At 37.9% G+C, this 24632-nt stretch overlaps 1 protein-coding gene and 1 long non-coding RNA gene across 8 annotated transcripts in view; both read right to left on the bottom strand.

Annotated features, from left to right (window-relative positions):
• LOC133659429 (uncharacterized) overlaps positions 1 to 24632 on the bottom strand; it is a 236094-nt gene that overhangs the window by 120547 nt on the left and 90915 nt on the right. The gene's annotated exons all lie outside the window — the stretch shown is intronic.
• Positions 1 to 24632, bottom strand: part of LOC133658813 (large ribosomal subunit protein eL14-like) — a 120318-nt gene that overhangs the window by 45350 nt on the left and 50336 nt on the right. For all 6 annotated transcript variants that reach the window (XM_062061232.1, XM_062061233.1, XM_062061237.1 and 3 more), the window contains 4 exons: positions 24270 to 24385; positions 11660 to 11734; positions 11322 to 11459; positions 6745 to 6855 (listed from right to left, as the gene is read on the bottom strand). In XM_062061232.1, coding sequence (XP_061917216.1) covers positions 6745 to 6855; positions 11322 to 11459; positions 11660 to 11734; positions 24270 to 24385 — 440 coding nt within the window. The remainder of the gene's footprint in view (positions 1 to 6744; positions 6856 to 11321; positions 11460 to 11659; positions 11735 to 24269; positions 24386 to 24632) is intronic.

The following is a 24632-nucleotide window of genomic DNA, read 5'->3' as shown; positions in this document are numbered from 1 at the left end:
ACAACCAGAATTTATCTGTTCATTAAGCGCACCAGGTTGGAAGGCGCACTGTTGATTTTTGAGAAAATTGAAAGATTTTAAGAGCACCTCAGAGTCTGAAAAATACGCTATCTTGGAAATATCTTCTGCAAAATCACATGAACAAATCATGATGATCAAAGCAGCATGACTACTGAAATAAGAAATTATGTCTTGCATTTTCTTTTGTTTAGATTTTGATGATCACAAGAAATATTTATTTTTTACCTATATTAATCATGTTTGATTTAGCATTAGCAAAAACAACTCAATGAAGAAGAGAATATAAATGCACTTAACATGCTAACCTTCAACATCATTTCATGTCTGCTTTTATAAAACATTTATCCACATTCATGTCACTCCTTTTGTCAGATTGTTGTGCTATTTGAAGCGCTTTTGGTGCAGTGTGCATTCTCTACCATAATTATACAAAATAATATTTACGATACTTTTTGTCAGTCGATTGTTCTTAATGTTTTTTGGAGTCATTTTTCAGATCTAGAGGACCAACGTCTCGTTTGCATCTGCAGCCTGTCACTACCGGATCAACTGTACATTTGCATTCAAACTACTTGGACATACTGGCAGAAATGTGGAGCTAAAGACCTCAAGAATTTTGAGTCATCCTGCGCTGCATTTATTTGCTTTAAAATTCCTATAAATTTATGGATGGATTCATCAAAATGAATGCATGAATTTAGACAGCCGTAATAATACATGTGGCAGATATACTGTAGGAACAAATCCATACAGCCACTGCAATGTCACGTACAAGTTTTCATGCACTTATTTGCTATATATGTATTTATCTGCCACACATGGAAAGCCGGTCCCTGGAAAATAATGCCTACATTAAAGCGGTCCCTGGTGCAAAAAAGGTCGGGGAGCCCTGCTTTAGGGTACGTCTGTGTGCCATTAGAAGCTTGCAAAGTTAACTCCCCTTAGAGAGTTCACCAGGGGAGCCAAGCAGGTTTGGTTACACAGCTAGACCAACCAGCAGGGAGCAGCTTCATGTAGGCAGTATTTCCACAGACTGTGTGGCAGGTACACAGCATGACAAATACAACCCACCATAACGCTGCATTGCTGGGAGACATGGACTTTTTTCCCTTGGCTAAAAAGCTATCCAAATACTTTATTTTTTACTCATTTTGGCTAGCTTGCGGACTTATTTTCTGGCTAATGTATCTGATGCATTATACGTGGTACGTTATTAGTTTCAATGGATTTCTATTCTAGAAGTTATGTACTCATATTTTGTGAAATATTTCATACATAAATACATTCATGTTTACAGATAAAACCCTATCAATACCATCAATTATCAGTACTATATATGTATTTGGAGTAAAAGCAGACTTTTATGAGCACAAGAGGTTGTGCACCAGCAACATCGTATTTGCAGTGCAATGCAGTTATGCCATCACTGGGTTTCACAATTATACTGCTTATGCCAATAGTAATAGTTCAAATAGTAGTCAAGTAAAAACATATTTATGTATGGCATTCATGTGCAAAGTCCAGACCTTCAACATGATTTATTATCAAATACATAAGTCAATAGGGATGATACTCGAAAGTGGTTTTCCCGGTTGTTCAATAAGAAAAGAACCGAGTCCTCGACACGAATCCCTTTTTGAGAACCGGTACCCGTTATCGAGACCACTATAGTAAAGAAAAAGAGTTGGTTCTTTATTCGAATCCCTGGAATCCCGTCCCGACCAGAAATGCCCCGTGAGACATCACAAGAAATGACGTCACGTAGCTCAGTCATTAGGCGCAGATAGCGAAAGCAGGAAAAACAATGGACCGGAAAAAGCGCTCCAAGGTGTAATAAAGTTCAAGACAAAAGGTATAATCCAATGAATAACTTTACTGAGAGATTTGAGCAGGGTACAAACACATGACCAACACTTTTACCACCAACCGGAAACATAGCAACCAGGCTAGCAACGCACCTCCTTTACGGCAGCTGTCGCAACATTCTTAAAACAACCGCAGCACATACATATATATACAACACTGCAGCACATACATATATATACAACACCGCAGCACATACATATATATACAACACCGCAGCACATACATATATATACAACATATATGACACCGCAGCACATACATATATATACAACATATATGACACCGCAGCACATACATATATATACAACATATATGACACCGCAGCACATACATATATATACAACATATATGACACCGCAGCACATACATATATATACAACATATATGACACTGCAGCACATACATATATATACAACATATATGACACCGCAGCACATACATATATATACAACATATATGACACCGCAGCACATACATATATATACAACATATATGACACCGCAGCACATACATATATATACAAAATATATGACACCGCAGCACATACATATATATACACAACATATATGACACCGCAGCACATACATATATACACAACATATATGACACCGCAGCACATACATATATACACAACATATGACACCGCAGCACATACATATATATACAACATATATGACACCGCAGCACATACATATATATACAACATATATGACACCGCAGCACATACATATATATACAACATATATGACACCGCAGCACATACATATATATACAACATATATGACACCGCAGCACATACATATATATACAACATATATGACACCGCAGCACATACATATATATACAACATATATGACACCGCAGCACATACATATATATACAACATATATGACACCGCAGCACATACATATATATACAACATATATGACACCGCAGCACATACATATATATACAACATATATGACACCGCAGCACATACATATATATACAACATATATGACACCGCAGCACATACATATATGACATCTCCCTTTTTGAACTTTTGTTTTTCTTTCCTTGTAAACGTTACAAAATCACACTGTATATGTGTTGTCTGTCTAATTATAAATAATGCAGACGAGGCGTGTTGGCTGAGTTCTTGACGTTTACTTTCACAGCGTGCTCATAACCTCATTCTTAGCTGCCAGGTGGGACATGCAACAACAATTTTCGGGGCTACCGTGCATGCCCGTCACTCCCGTTGCATGCTGGGTAGTGTAGTTGTTATTTTCCCTAGCTCATAACATCTTTCCCCCTATAAAAAAATAATATTAACTCAATAAAGTGTATTTCTTTTTTTAGCTTTAACTTTTCATTTTTTAGCATTGTAACCACATTTGCAAACAACTTTTCTCTTCATAGAATTTTCTTTCAATAAAGAAATAAAGTGCAAAAATGTCAAAGCATCATTGATTGATTGATTGAGACTTTTATTAGTAGGTTGCACAGTACAGTACATATTCCGTACAATTGACCACTAAATGGTAACACCCCAATAAGTTTTTCAACTTGTTTAAATCGGGGTCCACTTAAATTGATTCATGATACAGATATATACTATCAGATATATATACTATCATCATAATACAGTCATCACACAAGATAATCACATTGAATTATTTACATTATTTACAATCCAGGGTGTGGAGGAGGGGGGGGGGGGGGTTAGGTTTGGTTGTTATCATCAGTCATCAACAATTGAGAACAGAGAAATGGATATTGGAACAGTGTAGGTCTGACTTTAACGTGGTTAGTGGAGCTCCCCCTGGTGTTGTGGTTATGGCGGTCATTTACGTTAAGGAAGTAGTTTGACATGTACTTTGGTATCAGGGAGGTGTAGCGGATTTTATAGACTAGGTTCAGTGCAAGTTGTTTTACTCTGTCCTCCACCCTGAGCCAGCCCACTTTGGAGAAGTGGGTAGGAGTGAGGTGGGATCTGGGGTGGAGGTCTAGAAGTAATCTGACTAGCTTGTTCTGGGATGTTTGGAGTTTAGATTTGAGGGTTTTGGAGGTGCTAGGGTACAAACAGTTATGTCAAATAGCAGCAGAAATGCACTTTTTGGAGAGCTGTATTATTTACAGTTTTTATTTAACACTATATTATTATTTATACACCTATAGTGATATACAGCTTGTTTTTGTGTTACTGTATATATTTGTTTTTCTGAAAAATCCCACTTAATATACTTTGGGTAACAACAGTCAATATTTTTTTTTTTTTTTTTTTTTTTAGGGGGGTAACAGTCAATATTTATTTATTTTATTTTATTTTTTTCTTATATAATAAAGTGAGCTTTTGTTAAACCAAATATTGTGTGTTTTTTTCCATATACAACAACCTATCTGGACTCCATAAGAGAACCGATAAGGAATCGGTTCGATAAGAGGATTCGATAATAGGCTCGAACTCGATCATTTCTTATCAAACATCATCACTATAAGTCAATACTATCAATTAGCATGTTAGGTGTACATTTTGTAAAAACAGGAATGCTTATTTGTGTTTGTTGCACAGGGACGTATTAGTGTGACGCACTATATTGAGTGTTGACAGCTATCGATGTGCATGTGTGTTATATAAAATAAAAGACTTGGTGATTAGTAACATTTTTCACTTTGAGTGGATTAATATTGGCGTGTGGATAACTGGATCACTAGTAAAAGGTTGATAAAGTGCGGGGGTAAAGCGCGCTCCCTTCGAACTGACACTATTATTAGAGACTAGGAGGAAAACTTTTTGTTTTACAAACTTTATTGTTCTTTGTGATTATTCCAAGCTGATTATCATCTACCCCTGTTTTTACGCGTAGCAGCAGCACGTCAACTGAATGTGTCAAAATGACGATAGTCAGTTGGATTAAAAAAAGAATTACAGATAGCCGTATCATTTGTCCAGAATCTTAACGGTCTTCCTGGACCGACCCAATTAGGATCCGCTAGCAAAAAATACCCAGACTAAGTACACATCCCCACTTTTGTATGCTTTTGTTGGTGTCATTTTCCATGCGTGTTCATGCCAACTGCTTGTGCAATAATAGCAGTATTTCAATTTACCGTATTTTTTGGATTATAAATCGCTCCAGAGTATAAATCGCACCGGCTGAAAATGCATAATAAAGAAGGGAAAACACATATATAAGTCGCACTGGAGTATAAGTCGGGGGAAATGTATTTGATAAAATCCAACAGCAAGATGTCTAAAGAATAGTGAACAACAGGCTGAATAAGTGTACGTTATATGAGGCATAAATAACGTGCCTGGTATGTTAACGTAACATATTATGGTAAGAGTCATTCAAATAACTATAACATATAGAACATGCTATACATTTACCAAACAATCTGTCACTCCTAATCGCTAAATCCCATGAAATCTTATACGTCTAGTCTCTTACGTCAACGAGATCAATAATATTTGATATTTTACGCTAATGTGTTAATCATTTCACACATAAGTCGCTGCAGAGTATAAATCGCAACCCCGGCCAAACTATGAAAAAAATTGCAATTTATAATCTGAAAAATATGGTACTAGGAAAAGGGAGATGTATATTTTCTAACTTCAGCACACTTTTATGAGCAAAAATGTTGCACTTCTCTATAACTACGAGGGTGACGTTCTTCATCTGTCCTGAGCTACATCCTACTCTTTTATATGGGTCTCCATTGGATGTGATTTGTATTATATCTGACCCCCAAAAAAAGGACAAGCGGTAGAAAATGGAAGGATGGATGTTTGTGTCTGATGTTGGTGCTGTCTAACTGAACTTGTACCAGCAACCTGCAGATGGCTACAATCTGCCACATTTACAAATTCATTCATGTGCATTGTCCCGTTTAACAAAGAAATAGCAAATGGTGACTTCCTGTCAGGAGTTGTGTTATACATGTTTATTGGGACAGGCCAAAGTCAAGTCGGAGAAAATGCACTCATTCATCAATGATTTCATGTTATTCCCCCGGACCAGTGGTTGGGGACCACTGAGCATTTATTGTACAAATGTGTCCCACTCATATAGCAAGCTTAGTTCTCTTCCCCCAGCACCAAGACAAGAACCTGCCAGGCCCCGGCCATGAATTAATTCATGTAACCATAGCAACAATCCAGTCACCACCCGTCAAGTAAAATCCCTAACCCAATTCTGCACTGTCACCCCCGCTGACAGCATCTGACATGACGCTCGCCTAGCGCACGCGTGTGTGTGTTTGTAGCAATGTGTGTGTGCGTGTGTTTGTAGCAGTGTGTGTGCGTGTGTGTGTATAAGCGAGCTGAGGGGGCGGGGAGAGAAGGGGGCAGATTCTCTGTACCATCCTAGCTTATCCCACTGGGCTTATCCCAGATCAGCAGGTGACCCACCACAGATAACTATTGGAGTGGGACACACAGTGCCGAATGTGTGTTTGAACTCCTGCTGGGTGGTTTTAACCCCGCTGTCCTTTGACACACACACACACACACACACACACACACACACACACACACACACACACACACACACACACACACACACACACACACACACACACACACACACACACACACACACACACACACACACACACACACACACACACACACACACACACACACACACACACACACACACACACACACACACACACACACACACACACACACACACACACACACACACACACTAGACACAGGTGCATCTGTTACAAAGCAATTTTACGCAAGTGTTAGTGGCTCATATGAGGTCACCAAGTTTGTGGCGCCGGAGTATCTGCACACTACAGTGGCACAAAAAAAAAATAGTTGCAGTGTTTGTTTAGTGTGTGTGTGTGTGTGTGTGTTACCTTGATGCAGAACTGGAAGTCTGCGGGGGCGTTGTGCAGTTTTCTGCCGGTGATAACTGTGAAGATGTTGCTGTCGTCCAAATCGGACAAAAGCTGCAGGTGTCGTGGCTCCTGTAAGTCAGAAATATAAAGCGCATCTTACATTATTCTGTAGACATAGTTTCTTATACATTCACTGGCCACAACATTAGGTACACCTGTACTGAACTCATGCATGGGAGCTTTGTCAAAAGAAAAAAATATATCAATGCTCATTGTTTTATGTTTTCAGGATAGGTTTGACCATCCCACAATGGGGAAATTAAAAGGCCAAAGTAAAAACACATGAAAACAAAGAACATAAAAGACATTAAAAGAGCACAGAGCTGATGTACCAGCTGCCCCTTCAGCGTAATCATATTTACATACAGCTACAAAGTAAAACAAGCAATAATGAATTACATACTGCACACGAATGATGATCGCACCATTCATAGGCAAGAAAACAAAAACACCATGTTCAACAATATCTTTACTGCACAACATCAGACATTTACAATATTTTGCCACGAAATGTGTGACTCATGACTAAAGAAATAGACCGAAACAAAAGGATGTGATACCCAAAATATTAGAAGCACCTTGCAGAATAATTCAATGCAGTTCTACACCACAGCCACTGTTTAGCAGGTTGTGCGTGGCTGTAGGCAACCACCATGTATTCCCTCAAGACACGCTCTACATTTCAATATGCAAGTGGATGAAAACACAACAAAAGAATGTGTAGTTTATAGTATTCATGGTTTCATCAACCCTTTTACTCATTTGACATAGTTAATATATATACACATATCTAGGGGTGCACAAAAAAAACGATTAACATCCGAATCGCGATTCTTATTTTACCCAATTCTAAATGGGTTAATAATTTTGAAAAATTTATTGAAATGTTATTCAAATGTATAAAACAATTTTTTGTAATAATCAATTAATTTTTTTTTTTGATATACGTCTATTCAGCAATTCCATTTTACAAGTTTATAACTGCTGGATGACTTAAGGCAGTGGTCCCCAACCACCGGGCCACAGCCCGGTACCGGTCTGTGGATCGATTGGTACCGGGCCGCATAAAAAAAAAAGAAGAAAAAACTATTTTTATTTTATTTTTTTTATTAAATCAACATAAAAAACACAAGATACACTTACAATTAGTGCACCAACCCCAAAAACCTCCCTCCCCCATTCACACTCATTCACACAAAAGGGTTGTTTCTTTCTGTTATTAATATTTCTGGTTCCTACATTATATATCAATGTATATCAATACAGTCTGCAGGGATACAGTCCGTAAGCACACATGATTGTATTTTTTAATGACAAAAAAAAATACAAGCGTTGGCCAGTCCACAGTTACAAAAAGATTGGGGACCACTGACTTAAGGGACTGTTTCAAACCAACCAAATTGATTTGTTATGGTGTCTACAGGCATTTAAATTTTATTTTTTTATTTATTTTTTTTAAATGGTGTTTAAAAAAAAAAAAAAAAAAGGAGTTACATTAATAATATCTAATATGATAATAACCAATGATGTCCAAAGTGTGGCCTGGGGGCCAATTTCAGCTCACGACAGATTGTAAAATTAAAATATTCATTTTTGATGAGATATGTAAGTAGTTCTATTTGGTAAAAGTAGAAGGAAAAGTCAAACAAAAATACAAATAGATGGAGTAGACATTGACAGGGTGAAAAATCAACATTTGGGAGGCAATAATATATAAGAAAATGAACTGGAAGTCTCATGTAAAAATATGCAACATAAGGGGGCAAGAAATATTTACATTATGAATAAAGTAAAATATGTTCTGGACCAAAAATCACTTCATATTGTCTAGTTATTGTGTAGAAATATGGTTAACAACTACAAAAGTACACCTCATTCACTAATTGTGTTACAAAAAAGATCAGTTAGAATAATAAATAATGTTGGATATAGAGAACAAACATTTTGTTTAATAAAATAAAATATTGAAATCCAACGATTTAGTGCATTTGCAAACATGTACAACGATGTAGCAAACTATTACCTGTTACCCAAGAATGTACAACAATTCTTAACAAAAGAGAAGTCTAATCTTAGAGGAAAATCTAACTTAAAACATTTGTATGCACGTACAACACTTAAAAGCTTAAGCATATCAGTATGTGGAATTAAATGGATTAAGCAAAGAAATCAAACAAATATGATTCAGTTTGAGGGACTGTTCAAACTACAAGTGCTCACAAAGTACACAGAAGAACACTAATGATGAACATCTTCAACCTTTTTTTTTCTAATGAGATAATGATTGTTTAAAGTTAAAGTCCCAACGATAGTCACACACACACACACACACACACACACACACACACACACACACACACACACACACACACACACACACACACACACACACACACACACACACACACACACACACACACACACACACACACACACACACACACACGCACGCACACGCGCACACGCGCACACGCGCACACGCGCACACACGCACACACGCACACACACACACTAGGTGTGGTGAAATCATCCTCTGCATTTGACCCATCCCCTTGTTCACCCCCTGGGAGGTGAGGGGAGCAGTGGGCAGCAGCGGTGGCCGCTCCCAGGAATCATTTGGTGATTCCAAGCCTTGATGCTGAATGCCAAGCAGGGAGGTAATGGCTCCCATTTATATAGTCTTTGGTATGACTCGGCCGGGGTTTCAACTCACAACCTACCCATCTCAGGGCAGACACTCTAACCACTAGGCCACTGAGTAGGTACATTTATGTATTTAATATTTGTTTTCTTATGTATTTATTCACTGTACTGCTACAGAGTATAAAAATGCTGTGATATGAAAAGGAGTACATTACATTGTATCATATGCATGTTGGAAATAAACTGAAACTGAACTGAACAGTAACTGGTTTTTAAATCAGATGAATCACAATTTGTATTAGTTGGATTAGCCACACTAAATCATACGTATTGCTAGTTGTATTGTGTGAATCATTTCAGTTAACTTAAAAAAAAGAAAAGAATATATTTGGACACAAATGCATTTTGTGTTAGAATAGATTAGATGTGCATTCAAAATATATTGTGTGATTAATCCCTGTTTATACATGATTAATGTCATTTTTTTTTAGATTAATCAGATGAGTTAACTTGTTATTTTCGACGGCGCTTGTTATTGCATATTTACACTCATTTTCTTTGTCACCTACATAACAAAGCTAACGTGGATGTTTTGTTCAGCTAGTTTAGCATTAATTGATGTAGATTGCTTTGCTTTCAGCGTCTTTAATGTACAAAAGCGATCAAACAACATCACAACAGCAAATAGGTTCTGTTGTCCATATAGGCCAGAAAAGATGCGCTGAATTTTTCACATGACAAAACACATATTGCAGCAAATGAGTGTCTCCATGGGCACAGCAACGCCTCATATAAATAGGGCGCCCTGCACTCTGTATCGATTGGAACCCCAGTCTTAGTAAATCACCTGCAGCACGCCCACTATTTCCTATTCAACAGGTGTTATTTTGGATCGTAGTAGATCAGCTACTATGCTCGGGGTGTCCAAACTTTTTCCACTGAGGGCCCCCACACAATGAAAATTGAAAGCATTTGGGGGCCATTTTGATATTATTCATTTTCAAAACTTATACAATATATATATTGTATCTCTTCAATTTTGGTGAATGTTAAAGGTCCAGGTGCCCCAAAAGGGTCTCAGTCATCAAAGTATTAAAAATAAGTCATTTTAATATTTTCTTTTACTTTCAACGCTTAAATGTCTAAAGATCAACTTCAGATCTATCAGTTGACATAACATTTAACCTTTTTTATGCCCTTTTCGTCTAAGAAAACCTCACTTTTTATGGCCAAAACACAAACTATTATATATTTCACCCCAAAAATGTTCAAAGTGGAATATTTGATGTGAAGTAATTTGGAGCCCTAATTAGGTAAATAATTCATGATTTAGGTTTTGTTTCATTATTGTTTTTTGAGCAATGAGTTTAAAAATAAAAAATAGACTAAAGGTTTTGGGGATTCAAAGGGGCCCCACTCAGAAGTGTAAATAGAAGTCATTAAATCTAGATGAATTTGACTTTAAACACTTAGATCTCTAGATCAACTTCAGTTATATACGTCATTTATAAGTTTTTATTATTCAGAATGCAGCTGAGATAGGCTCCAGCACCCCCGAGAGGGACAAGCGGCAGAAAATGGATGGATGGATTTATGTTTATGCCAAAGAAAATCGTGTTTTATTTATATGGCAAACACACAACAAATGCAATATATTTCAAAATGAAATATTTACGTGGAGTAATTGGAGTCTTGAATAGGTCAATAATGTATACCAAAATTGCTTGTAATTAGTATTTTTTGAGCAATGAAAATAAAGTGCCAATTTCAATATTGCAACAAATTCTTGTTACATTTCCCCTCTTTACTCTTTTATTGCACTTTGGACAGCACTGCCCTATGCATGATTCAAGTTGACAGTATTAGCTTCTGTAATGGTGCAGCTAGTTTACCTTGGATGTTCCTTTAGTGGAGAAGTAGAGGCCGGAGCGGCGTAAGAACATGTAGAGCTTCTTCCAGGACTTGCGTCCGGGTTCTTTTGCGTACAGGTAGCCTTGAATCTCTGGACAGCTGCTGGAGTTCAGGAAGTTCTGGAAAGAAAACATCAATGAAGTTTGCTTTCATTTTCTGTATTGCTCAAAGTGCAGTAGTAGTGGGCGACTGTAATTATGCATATTTTTAGGGTTGTGTTTTCCCTCCTTTCAAGGGCAGCTGGTGTCGGATTGGAGGTTTTCAGATTAAAGGAAGGGTTGGATAACCATTGACTTGCACGTGCAACATCCCTCCTCACCTGTAAGAGCTGCGATTGAGGGATCGTGCCATCAGACTCCTGACACCAAGCCACCATCTGCTCTGGAAAGAAGTTCTGCATGGAAAAACACAAGAGAGGTGGTGACAATGAGCGGTGAAGAGAAAGAGAGAAACCACTTAGTGTATGCACAAGCTGCTAAGGGTGATGCTTCTCTATGTAGAATACTTTGCACAAGGACTCAGAGACGAGTGGTTTGGGCGATAAAGAGAGAGAGGCAGGCACTGTAGATGCAGTATGATCTCACCCGCTGATGTAATCCCCTTTAGCCAGCAGCACCACTCTTAGTGTGATTGACAGGCTGCGGCCAGCCTTTTACTGTGCTCATTACCCACAGAGCTGAGGTCACCTGCTGGCTCTGACAAACACCTAAATCACCACGCCAATAACGTCACCTCACCTATGCTTAGTCCACATCAGCAAAAGATACCACGCCAAGATGGACATGTCCGCTGTGTCACTTTGAGGTTGCGTGTCCTTAAAAGGACCAGGAACTCTCTGCTCGTTATGTTTTGGCTCGCCATTGGACGTCGCCTCACACATAAAAGACCAAAATAGCCTCCACTAAGATGCAAATTGTAAGTAGCTTATACCACAATGAAGCAAAAGTCATGTGTAGGATGTACATTATACTGCTACTCACAAAGTACCAAGGTAAGGGTACTATTCTACCTTTAAAAAATACCACTACATATTTTTACCATTCGTGAGTCAACGTACACACAGAGCACTTGCAAGTGAAAACAGTGCGGAGTAACAGGCATGTGAGCACACTGAGGGGAAAAAAGAGGAACATTTCTATCAGCAAGAAGTGCTGACACGAAAGATCAAGACTACATTTCCTGCAATTGACACTTTATTTTACCTTTAGATTTATTTTCATCTCCCAGCCTCTTTTAGCTTTCTTTTTGACACACACGTGTGCCATGTCATAATAATAATAATACCTGGGATTTATATAGCGCTTTTCTAAGTACCCAAAGTCGCTTTACATGTTTTTCTGAACCCATCAATCATTCACACCTGGTGGTGGTAAGCTACTTTTGTAGCCACAGCTGCCCTGGGGTAGACTGACGGAAGCGTGGCTGCAATTTGCACCTACGGCCCCTCCGACCACCACCTATCATTCATCATTCATTTCACCGGTGTGAGCGGCACCGGGGGCAAGGGTGAAGTGTCCTGCCCAAGGACACAACGGCAGCGATTTTTAGATGGTAAGAGGCGGGGAGCGAACCTGCAACCCTCAGGTTTCTGGCACGGTTGCTCTACCCTACTACGCCACGCCGCCCCAAATGTCATGCACCACACAATTTTACTAACATTATTATCATTGAAAGTGTCATGCAAAGAACTCAGACAGTAGTCTATCCTGTAGCCACGCCCCCTCAGGTAATCTACTTCCTGTCTTGTGATCTCTGTTTACATCAAAAAAGTACCTTCTTGCTGGCTGCTCAACAAATCTCTAGAACTAAGCAGACATCCATCAACGTTGTGGCTTAGACAACTAAGCTAGCTAGATGAGGCTAACTAGCGAGCTTGTTTCTGTGCTCCTGATCGTCTCCTTGCGGTGAGTACCTGAGGTCTGCGTTCAATTCATCTTGTTTAGACTGTATTTTTGGGATATTTCATTAAACACGGAAGTGATATTTTGACGCAAAAATTAATGTTTAAAAACGCAGATTTCAGTGTTTTCACATGCCTGGGAAAGAAGGGGGAAAATGGACGTATTGTGGCTTTAAATCTAAGAATAAAGGTGGAGCTATAAACACTGCAAGCGATACTTTAAAACATAGCTAACTAGTAGCGGCTAACGTCAGTGTTTTAGCTATTTCTACATCACTAATCCTCACCTGCACGGTGACTAACTATGTTTCTTACAAGTAAACCGCTAACAGCAAGCTAGCACTACTGCTTGTAAACAAATGGGTGGACCTATACAAATATCGACTGTAACGATACCAAGTAAATGAGCCATAGAATAGGCGATACTACAATGATTTTAAAAAATTAATATTATGTTTATAAAGTCAGTAAATAATGTCCCTGGACACATGAGGACTTTGAATATGACCCATGTATGATCCTGCAACTACTTGGTATCGGATCGATACCTAAATGTGTGGTATCATCCAAAACTAATGTAAAGTACCTAATCAACAGAAGAACAAGTGATTATTACATTTGAACAGAAATGTAGATAGAACATGTTACAACAGAAAATAAGCAGTTATTAACTGTAAATGAACAAGTATATTAATAATCAATTTTTACAGTTTGTCCCTCATAATGTGTATAAATGACACAATATGTTACTGCATACGTCAGCAGACTAATTAGGATCTTTCTTTGTTTACTTACTACTAAAAGACAAGTTGTCTAGTATGTTCACTATTTTATTTAAGGACAAGATTGACCTTTAATTTCAATAAGAAATGAATGTTTAATGCCAGTGTGACCTTTTTTGCCGTATCAGAATATGATGAAGTGTCACTTGGCATCACTGTAACCACGGTGGGAGACGAGTTGTTTCCTTTAATGTTGGTAAACTTACAATAGAATAGAAAGTACTAGAAAGCACCACAGTTCGCTAACAATAAACAATAAACACTTAGGTATTTTTTACAATGTTATGCAGCGGTATAGTTAGAACAATTTGGTAGACAAATTGTACTATTTATAGTCACATATAGATAAAAACAGTGTTCATGTATGAGGTCTAGGGCTGCCAATTATGGCCAAAGTAATAACTAAGATTATTGTTATCAATATTGAAATCATGATTACTGATTGTTAGGTAAAGCAGTGTCGGGGTGTGAACGTAATACCATCATGTCATTTGTAATGTCTAATAAAAAGACTATAGATAAACATTATCCATATATCTAAAGACAAATATTAGTTTTTTGTATTCTTTAATAATATCAACTTGTCAGTTTTTTGTCATTACACAATGCCTGTATCCCTATTTTTATATAGGGAGGTTTTTTTTCTTATTTATTTAAGTTATGTACATTTATATGTACATGTAGATGATGTATCAGCACAGATCCATTAAGAGTTGGAGCATAAATATGTCATATAGGAATTAACTATACACAATAAAACTAACAAAATGCTGTGTCACATGAATGATTTTTTGAAGTAATACCTTTGTGACATGAAAAAAACACAAGTAATGTAAAAAAACATGGCGTTTACTTTTTGATATCAATATTAAACATAGAGCAGTTTGGCTAATGAAGATGAAGTCTAATAAACAAGCTTTGTTCTTCAACAACGCCTCCCTAGTGTTTCAGTACAACAGTTTGGCCAACAAAAAAAAATATTGAATCCAATACACAATCTTCACAGCCAGCGTTGAGTTGGATGAGATGACAAAACATTTAGCTAGTACTGATGTTATTTGAACACTGATACAGTTAAATAAAGGCGGAGTAGTAAACAAAGTAAATACTTTATAAACAAGTTGTGACAACGTTCACGACACATTGCCTGCTGCAAAACATCAAATAGTTTTCCATACACTTTTAGCGTGGGGACAATATTGACCACACCTGCCTCCATCTAAAACACAGCAGTGTCTCTTAAACGCACGGCGGGAAGTGAGGGAAAATGAGGTTAAACCAAGCGCTTGGCTCTGTTTACTCCAAGGGGAAATCTACTGAGCAAAGTCTGTGTAGTTAGTCCGCCATGATTATCAAGCCAAACGACTCTAATACACATGCGCCTGACTTCCTGTTGCCTAAAATGCATTAATAAATTACGTTTTTTTCGGTAATTAAAAAATTAGACGGTATTATTAACCGTCTGGAATTTTATCGCAAATTATCATTTGACTGTTTATTGTTACATCCCTCGTCAATTAACAAGTAAAAAGTCAAGGGCGGTCACGGCATGTTCTTGCCGCAAATGTTGGTACATTTTTGAGGGCATGAAGGCAAAAGACAAGGGCGGTCGCGGCAGTTGCCGTGGTTAAATTCCAGCCCTGCATTATTTCTTGACATTTTGTTTCATTGCCAAAGGGAGCCCGGGCGGAGGCATGACAGAGCCACATTTGGCTCCAGAACCCCAGGTTGCAGAACCCTGGTATAGGGACAATACAACTTGTAACAACTTCAAATCTTTCAGGTTACAACCTTAAAAGCATGAACTTTCCAAGCAAATACTGAAAAGAAAATGAAACTTCCATCACATTCGATACACTAGTGTTTATTTATTATCATCAGGGTATTGTTGAATGTGCTTTAAAAGTACTTACATTGACATAGTCTAACCAAATATTTCATAAATATAAGAAATAGACACAATTTTCCTTCTTGGCGGAACAAAAAATATTTTTTCTGGCTTAGAAATTTTTGGTTGATTAGTATATATTTGTGCCAAACTGTGGTATTCGGGTACGCTGGCACCATCTAGTGGTACGCCAAAGAATCACTTGATTGAAGTAGTTTTTCATTTTCCTATATTCAAACAGTGCTATTGTTCAAACCGTGTAATATTACAGTGGCCAACAATATCAAATATATTTGTTTAAAAAAAAAAAAATTATCTGCCTTGTTTTTAATGAATACTTAGGCCCATTACGCTACTGTATTTTAATGTTGGTCATTATGGTGGTACTCTGAGAGCCAAGTTTTTTCTGAGGTGGTACTTGGTGAAAAAAAATGGAGAACTACCGCTCTATGCAATTTTTGCACAAATTTGAATGCCTTTGAATACACATGAAAAATGATCCAACGGTAGTAGTTTAGGACTGGCAGTAGCATGGACACCCTACTCACTGCACCTTGCAGTTTTAAAATGAAAACATGAATAAATAATTATATTATTGTATTCATGCTAGCATTTAACTGCCCGTTGCCAGGTAGTAATTAGTGTGCCAGTTGTCAGCCAGCGATTAGCGCATCAGTTGTCAGCCAGCTATGAGCGCACCAGTTGGCGATTAGCGCACTAGTTGTCAGCTATAAGCCCTCTAGTATTCAGCATATAGCGCGCCAGTTGTTAGCTAGCATTTAGCCCACTAGTTGCCATCTAGCTATTAGCTTTAACATCTTATTACCCCGAGAGGGACAAGCAGCAGTAGCAAATGGATGGATGGAATATTGCACATAACAAGTCACGTGACTGAATACAACTGTACTGTAGATCTATCACTTCAATATCTTAGTTGCTCAGCCATTAATAAGATGATGTTGTTAGTTAATAGGGAAATAGTGCAATACAATGTTGCTTGGATCTACAGTACACACCTTCTCCTCAATACAATGTTGCTTGGATCTACAGTACACACCTTCTCCTCAATACAATGTTGCTTGGATCTACAGTACACACCTTCTCCTCAATACAATGTTGCTTGGATCTACAGTACACACCTTCTCCTCAATACAATGTTGCTTGGATCTACAGTACACACCTTCTCCTCAATACAATGTTGCTTGGATCTACAGTACACACCTTCTCCTCAATACAATGTTACTTGGATCTACAGTACACACCTTCTCCTCAATACAATGTTACTTGGATCTACAGTACACACCTTCTCCTCAATACAATGTTACTTGGATCTACAGTACACACCTTCTCCTCAATACAATGTTGCTTGGATCTACAGTACACACCTTCTCCTCAATACAATGTTGCTTGGATCTACAGTACACACCTTCTCCTCAATACAATGTTACTTACAGTACACACCTTCTCCTCAATACAATGTTGCTTGGATCTACAGTACACACCTTCTCCTCAATACAATGTTGCTTGGATCTACAGTACACACCTTCTCCTCAATACAATGTTGCTTGGATCTATAGTACACACCTTCTCCTCAATACAATGTTACTTGGATCTATAGTACACACCTTCTCCTCAATACAATATTACTTACAGTACACACCTTCTCCTCAATACAATGTTGCTTGGATCTATAGTACACACCTTCTCCTCAATACAATGTTACTTACAGTACACACCTTCTCCTCAATACAATGTTGCTTGGATCTATAGTACACACCTTCTCCTCAATACAATGTTGCTTGGATCTACAGTACACACCTTCTCCTCAATACAATGTTACTTGGATCTATAGTACACACCTTCTCCTCAATACAATATTACTTACAGTACACACCTTCTCCTCAATACAATGTTACTTGGATCTATAGTACACACCTTCTCCTCAATACAATATTACTTACAGTACACACCTTCTCCTCAATACAATGTTGCTTGGATCTATAGTACACACCTTCTCCTCAATACAATATTACTTACAGTACACACCTTCTCCTCAATACAATGTTGCTTGGATCTATAGTACACACCTTCTCCTCAATACAATGTTACTTACAGTACACACCTTCTCCTCAATACAATGTTGCTTGGATCTACAGTACACACCTTCTCCTCAATACAATGTTGCTTGGATCTACAGTACACACCTTCTCCTCAATACAATGTTGCTTGGATCTACAGTACACACCTTCTCCTCAATACAATGTTGCTTGGATCTACAGTACACACCTTCTCCTCAATACAATGTTGCTTGGATCTACAGTACACACCTTCTCCTCAATACAATGTTACTTGGATCTATAGTACACACCTTCTCCTCAATACAATGTTACTTGGATCTACAGTACACACCTTCTCCTCAATACAATGTTACTTGGATCTACAGTACACACCTTCTCCTCAATACAATGTTGCTTGGATCTACAGTACACACCTTCTCCTCAATACAATGTTGCTTGGATCTACAGTACACACCTTCTCCTCAATACAATGTTGCTTGGATCTACAGTACACACCTTCTCCTCAATACAATGTTGCTTGGATCTACAGTACACACCTTCTCCTCAATACAATGTTGCTTGGATCTACAGTACACACCTTCTCCTCAATACAATGTTACTTGGATCTACAGTACACACCTTCTCCTCAATACAATGTTACTTGGATCTACAGTACACACCTTCTCCTCAATACAATGTTGCTTGGATCTACAGTACACACCTTCTCCTCAATACAATGTTGCTTGGATCTACAGTACACACCTTCTCCTCAATACAATGTTACTTACAGTACACACCTTCTCCTCAATACAATGTTGCTTGGATCTACAGTACACACCTTCTCCTCAATACAATGTTGCTTGGATCTACAGTACACACCTTCTCCTCAATACAATGTTGCTTGGATCTATAGTACACACCTTCTCCTCAATACAATGTTACTTGGATCTATAGTACACACCTTCTCCTCAATACAATATTACTTACAGTACACACCTTCTCCTCAATACAATGTTGCTTGGATCTATAGTACACACCTTCTCCTCAATACAATGTTACTTACAGTACACACCTTCTCCTCAATACAATGTTGCTTGGATCTATAGTACACACCTTCTCCTCAATACAATGTTGCTTGGATCTACAGTACACACCTTCTCCTCAATACAATGTTACTTGGATCTATAGTACACACCTTCTCCTCAATACAATATTACTTACAGTACACACCTTCTCCTCAATACAATGTTACTTGGATCTATAGTACACACCTTCTCCTCAATACAATATTACTTACAGTACACACCTTCTCCTCAATACAATGTTGCTTGGATCTATAGTACACACCTTCTCCTCAATACAATGTTACTTACAGTACACACCTTCTCCTCAATACAATGTTGCTTGGATCTACAGTACACACCTTCTCCTCAATACAATGTTGCTTGGATCTACAGTACACACCTTCTCCTCAATACAATGTTACTTACAGTACACACCTTCTCCTCAATACAATGTTGCTTGGATCTACAGTACACACCTTCTCCTCAATACAATGTTGCTTGGATCTATAGTACACACCTTCTCCTCAATACAATGTTACTTGGATCTATAGTACACACCTTCTCCTCAATACAATGTTACTTGGATCTATAGTACACACCTTCTCCTCAATACAATATTACTTACAGTACACACCTTCTCCTCAATACAATGTTGCTTGGATCTATAGTACACACCTTCTCCTCAATACAATGTTACTTGGATCTATAGTACACACCTTCTCCTCAATACAATATTACTTACAGTACACACCTTCTCCTCAATACAATGTTGCTTGGATCTACAGTACACACCTTCTCCTCAATACAATGTTACTTACAGTACACACCTTCTCCTCAATACAATGTTGCTTGGATCTACAGTACACACCTTCTCCTCAATACAATGTTGCTTGGATCTATAGTACACACCTTCTCCTCAATACAATGTTGCTTGGATCTACAGTACACACCTTCTCCTCAATACAATGTTACTTACAGTACACACCTTCTCCTCAATACAATGTTGCTTGGATCTACAGTACACACCTTCTCCTCAATACAATGTTGCTTGGATCTATAGTACACACCTTCTCCTCAATACAATGTTACTTGGATCTATAGTACACACCTTCTCCTCAATACAATGTTACTTGGATCTATAGTACACACCTTCTCCTCAATACAATGTTACTTGGATCTACAGTACACACCTTCTCCTCAATACAATGTTGCTTGGATCTACAGTACACACCTTCTCCTCAATACAATGTTGCTTGGATCTACAGTACACACCTTCTCCTCAATACAATGTTACTTACAGTACACACCTTCTCCTCAATACAATGTTGCTTGGATCTACAGTACACACCTTCTCCTCAATACAATGTTGCTTGGATCTATAGTACACACCTTCTCCTCAATACAATGTTGCTTGGATCTACAGTACACACCTTCTCCTCAATACAATGTTGCTTGGATCTACAGTACACACCTTCTCCTCAATACAATGTTACTTACAGTACACACCTTCTCCTCAATACAATGTTGCTTGGATCTACAGTACACACCTTCTCCTCAATACAATGTTGCTTGGATCTATAGTACACACCTTCTCCTCAATACAATGTTGCTTGGATCTACAGTACACACCTTCTCCTCAATACAATGTTACTTACAGTACACACCTTCTCCTCAATACAATGTTGCTTGGATCTACAGTACACACCTTCTCCTCAATACAATGTTGCTTGGATCTATAGTACACACCTTCTCCTCAATACAATGTTACTTGGATCTATAGTACACACCTTCTCCTCAATACAATGTTACTTGGATCTATAGTACACACCTTCTCCTCAATACAATGTTACTTGGATCTACAGTACACACCTTCTCCTCAATACAATGTTGCTTGGATCTACAGTACACACCTTCTCCTCAATACAATGTTGCTTGGATCTACAGTACACACCTTCTCCTCAATACAATGTTACTTACAGTACACACCTTCTCCTCAATACAATGTTGCTTGGATCTACAGTACACACCTTCTCCTCAATACAATGTTGCTTGGATCTATAGTACACACCTTCTCCTCAATACAATGTTGCTTGGATCTACAGTACACACCTTCTCCTCAATACAATGTTGCTTGGATCTACAGTACACACCTTCTCCTCAATACAATGTTACTTACAGTACACACCTTCTCCTCAATACAATGTTGCTTGGATCTACAGTACACACCTTCTCCTCAATACAATGTTACTTACAGTACACACCTTCTCCTCAATACAATGTTGCTTGGATCTACAGTACACACCTTCTCCTCAATACAATGTTGCTTGGATCTACAGTACACACCTTCTCCTCAATACAATGTTGCTTGGATCTACAGTACACACCTTTTCCTCAATACAATGTTACTTGGATCTACAGTACACACCTTCTCCTCAATACAATGTTGCTTGGATCTACAGTACACACCTCCTCATTCAATCTTTATTTTCATGACTATTTACATTGTAGATTGTCACATCAAAACTATGAATGAACACATGTGGAGTTATGTACTTAACAAAAAAAGGTGACATAACTGAAAATGTGGTTTATATTCTAGTTTCTTCAAACTAGCCACCCTTTGTTCTGATTACTTTTTCGCACACTCATGGCATTCTCTAAATGAGCTTTAAAGACGTAGTCACCTGAAATGATTTTCACAACACGGGTGTGGTTGAAGCTCATGGAGAGAATGCCAAGAGTGTGCATACAGACAAGGACTGCAGTCTACCTTGTCTGTATGCACATGTGTTATGTGAGCAAGTTTTAATGTCGTAAATGTGATGTTTTATGTATTTGTTTACTGTTTTTAATGTAACCTTGCTGCTGCCCTCTTGGCCAGGTCTCCCTTGGAAAAGAGATCTTTGATCTCAATGGGATTTTACCTGGTTAAATAAAGGCTAATAATAATAATAATAATAATAAAGCAGTAATCAGAGCAAAGGGTGGCTATTTTGAAGGAAGTAGAATATAAAACATGTTTTCAGTTATTTTTTTGTTAAGTACATAACTCCACATGTGTTCATTCATAGTTTTGATGTGACAATCTACAATGTAAATAGTCATGAAAATAAAGATTGAATGAGGAGAAGGTGTGTCCAGACTTTTGGACTGTACTGTAAGTTAGCATTTAAGCTAGCTAGGAAGTAAGTGAGAGTTTATCAAGGGGCAAATATCAATCACCATTTTACAATCATTTTCATTTAAAACAGCAACACTAACCGATAATAACATCAATGGTTACACCCCAAGTCCGCTCCAAAAGACATTTTTCTTAGTAATTATTCACAGAGGGTGTGCCATCATTAAAGATGGTCTTTATATCACATGTTTGGCTACAAAGCAGTCCTAGATATGTTCACACTGCAGGACAATTCCCATGATGTTGTCCTTGTGTGACATGTTCATGTAAATGTGAGTTGATTTCAAATCCCTCTTTAATTTGTGGATATAAATCAGACATGCATCGGATGAGACTCCAGTCTGAAGGTTCAGGTCACGTTTAGCCGACCTATACGTCATGGAAATGTGACAAAGGTCACAATCCTTCACCAAAACGGACAGAAGTGAAAGTAAATGTTGGACAAAGCAGCATTGTTGAAAATATAGGACTTAGGTCGAGGCAGATGGAGCAACAATTCTTACTCTTCTTTAATCTCCTAAGTGAAATGATAAATGTTGACTTTGGTTGGTCTTAAAATTGTCATAAATGTGCCAGGACTGACAGCAACACCAATCAGGGCGATGTTTAGTTCCGTCATGTTTTGTGCCTCGCTTAATGGACACACACAGAAGTGGCCTATTTCATTGGTGTTGTGAAGGACTACCGTATTTTTCGGACTATAAGTCGCAGTTTTTTTCATAGTTTGGCCGGGGGTGCGACTTATGTGTGAAATGATTAACACATTAGCGTAAAATATCAAATAATATTATTGATCTCATTCATGTAAGAGACTAGACGTATAAGATTTCATGGGATTTAGCGATTAGGAGTGACAGATTGTTTGGTAAACGTATAGCATGTTCTATATGTTATAGTTATTTGAATGACTCTTACCATAATATGTTACGTTAACATACCAGTTGGTTATTTATGCCTCATATAACGTACACTTATTCAGCCTGTTGTTCACTATTCTTTAGACATTTTAAATTGCCTTTCAAATGTCTATTCTTGCTGTTGGCTTTTATCAAATACATTTCCTCAAAAAATGCGACTTATACTCCAGTGCGACTTATATATGTTTTTTTTTCTTCTTTATTATGCATTTTCGGCAGGTGCGACTTATACTCCGAAAAATACAGTGCATACGATTGGGCATGAGAGCCTGCAATATGAGCGTTCTGCACAGTTTCACTGCTCACCGTGTTGTCCACCATAATTAGCTAGCTTGCTGTGCCTTTATTACCAAAAACTGAAATTATGTCACTGAGTTGTTTTAATATTGTTTTTTTTGTTTGTTTTTTACATCAAATTATGCTGACAATATTATTGAATAAAACGTTGTGAGGAAAATGCATGTGTTTACAAATTCAGCTTATAAAAAAATCATTGTATAAAACTTCAGTGCAAAATAAAAATAAAAATCAGTGCACACAAATTCCTTGCTTCAAAGGTCAACACACATTCACATGATTGCTAACTTGACACCTCATTGGCTGCTTTGTAGTCTGAATGTTAAAACACTGTACTGTATTTTAACAAACATATTGCCCACACAATTTTATCCAATCAAATAGTCAGCATAATTTGATGAAAAAAAAAATTCAGTTCACAAAATTCAAAAGCAAAAAATTCAATTAATTAAATTGTGTGTGAAAAAAAGAACTGGTAATAAGACAAATGAACCTGCACTTTCTGAAATGAATGCTCATTATTACGGTTTATAAAAAGGACAGAGGGCTGAAGTTCAAGATTAAAACCCTCTTTTATCATTTAAATAAAGCATCTTTTCCTGGGACCATCAGCTCATAAGACAAATATTGACTATGTTGATACCAAGAGAGATTATTTTATAATGAACTTAACTGTCCTGCTCTGGAAGATTAATGCAAGTTATTTGTGGCAGCAAGCCTAAAATGCAAGCTTAAATGAAGCATGCAGGAAAGATGGTGAAACCGGACAGTGTGTGTGTGCAGGGCTGCGTGCTAAAGCAAAGCAGTCACTGAAAGGTCAACACGGGGATGCGAGCGACTCACCAGGGGGTTCCTGAAGAATTCATATTTGGCATAGTTCTTCCTGAAGAGGAATTTGCTGTCGCTGCTCATGGAGGCTTGAACCTGAACCACCAGCTCGTGGTCCTCCAGGCATCTCTCTGCACACACACACACACACACACACACACACACACACACACACACACACACACACACACACACACACACACACACACACACACACACACACACACACACACACACACACACACACACGGACAGTGTGAGTCACCCTCTTATCTTTGCATCACTTTCAAAGCAAAAGCATTAAACCAAAATGTGTTGACTGTGATTTATGACTTTGGAGAAGTTGGCTGCCTCTCATTTCCTATTTAGATCAATCCA

The sequence above is a fragment of the Entelurus aequoreus genome, linkage group LG10 (genome assembly GCF_033978785.1).
Source record: "Entelurus aequoreus isolate RoL-2023_Sb linkage group LG10, RoL_Eaeq_v1.1, whole genome shotgun sequence".
Classification (NCBI taxonomy): domain Eukaryota; kingdom Metazoa; phylum Chordata; class Actinopteri; order Syngnathiformes; family Syngnathidae; genus Entelurus; species Entelurus aequoreus.
The sequence above is the reverse complement of the archived record's forward strand: the minus strand, read 5'-3'. Positions and strand labels throughout refer to the sequence as shown.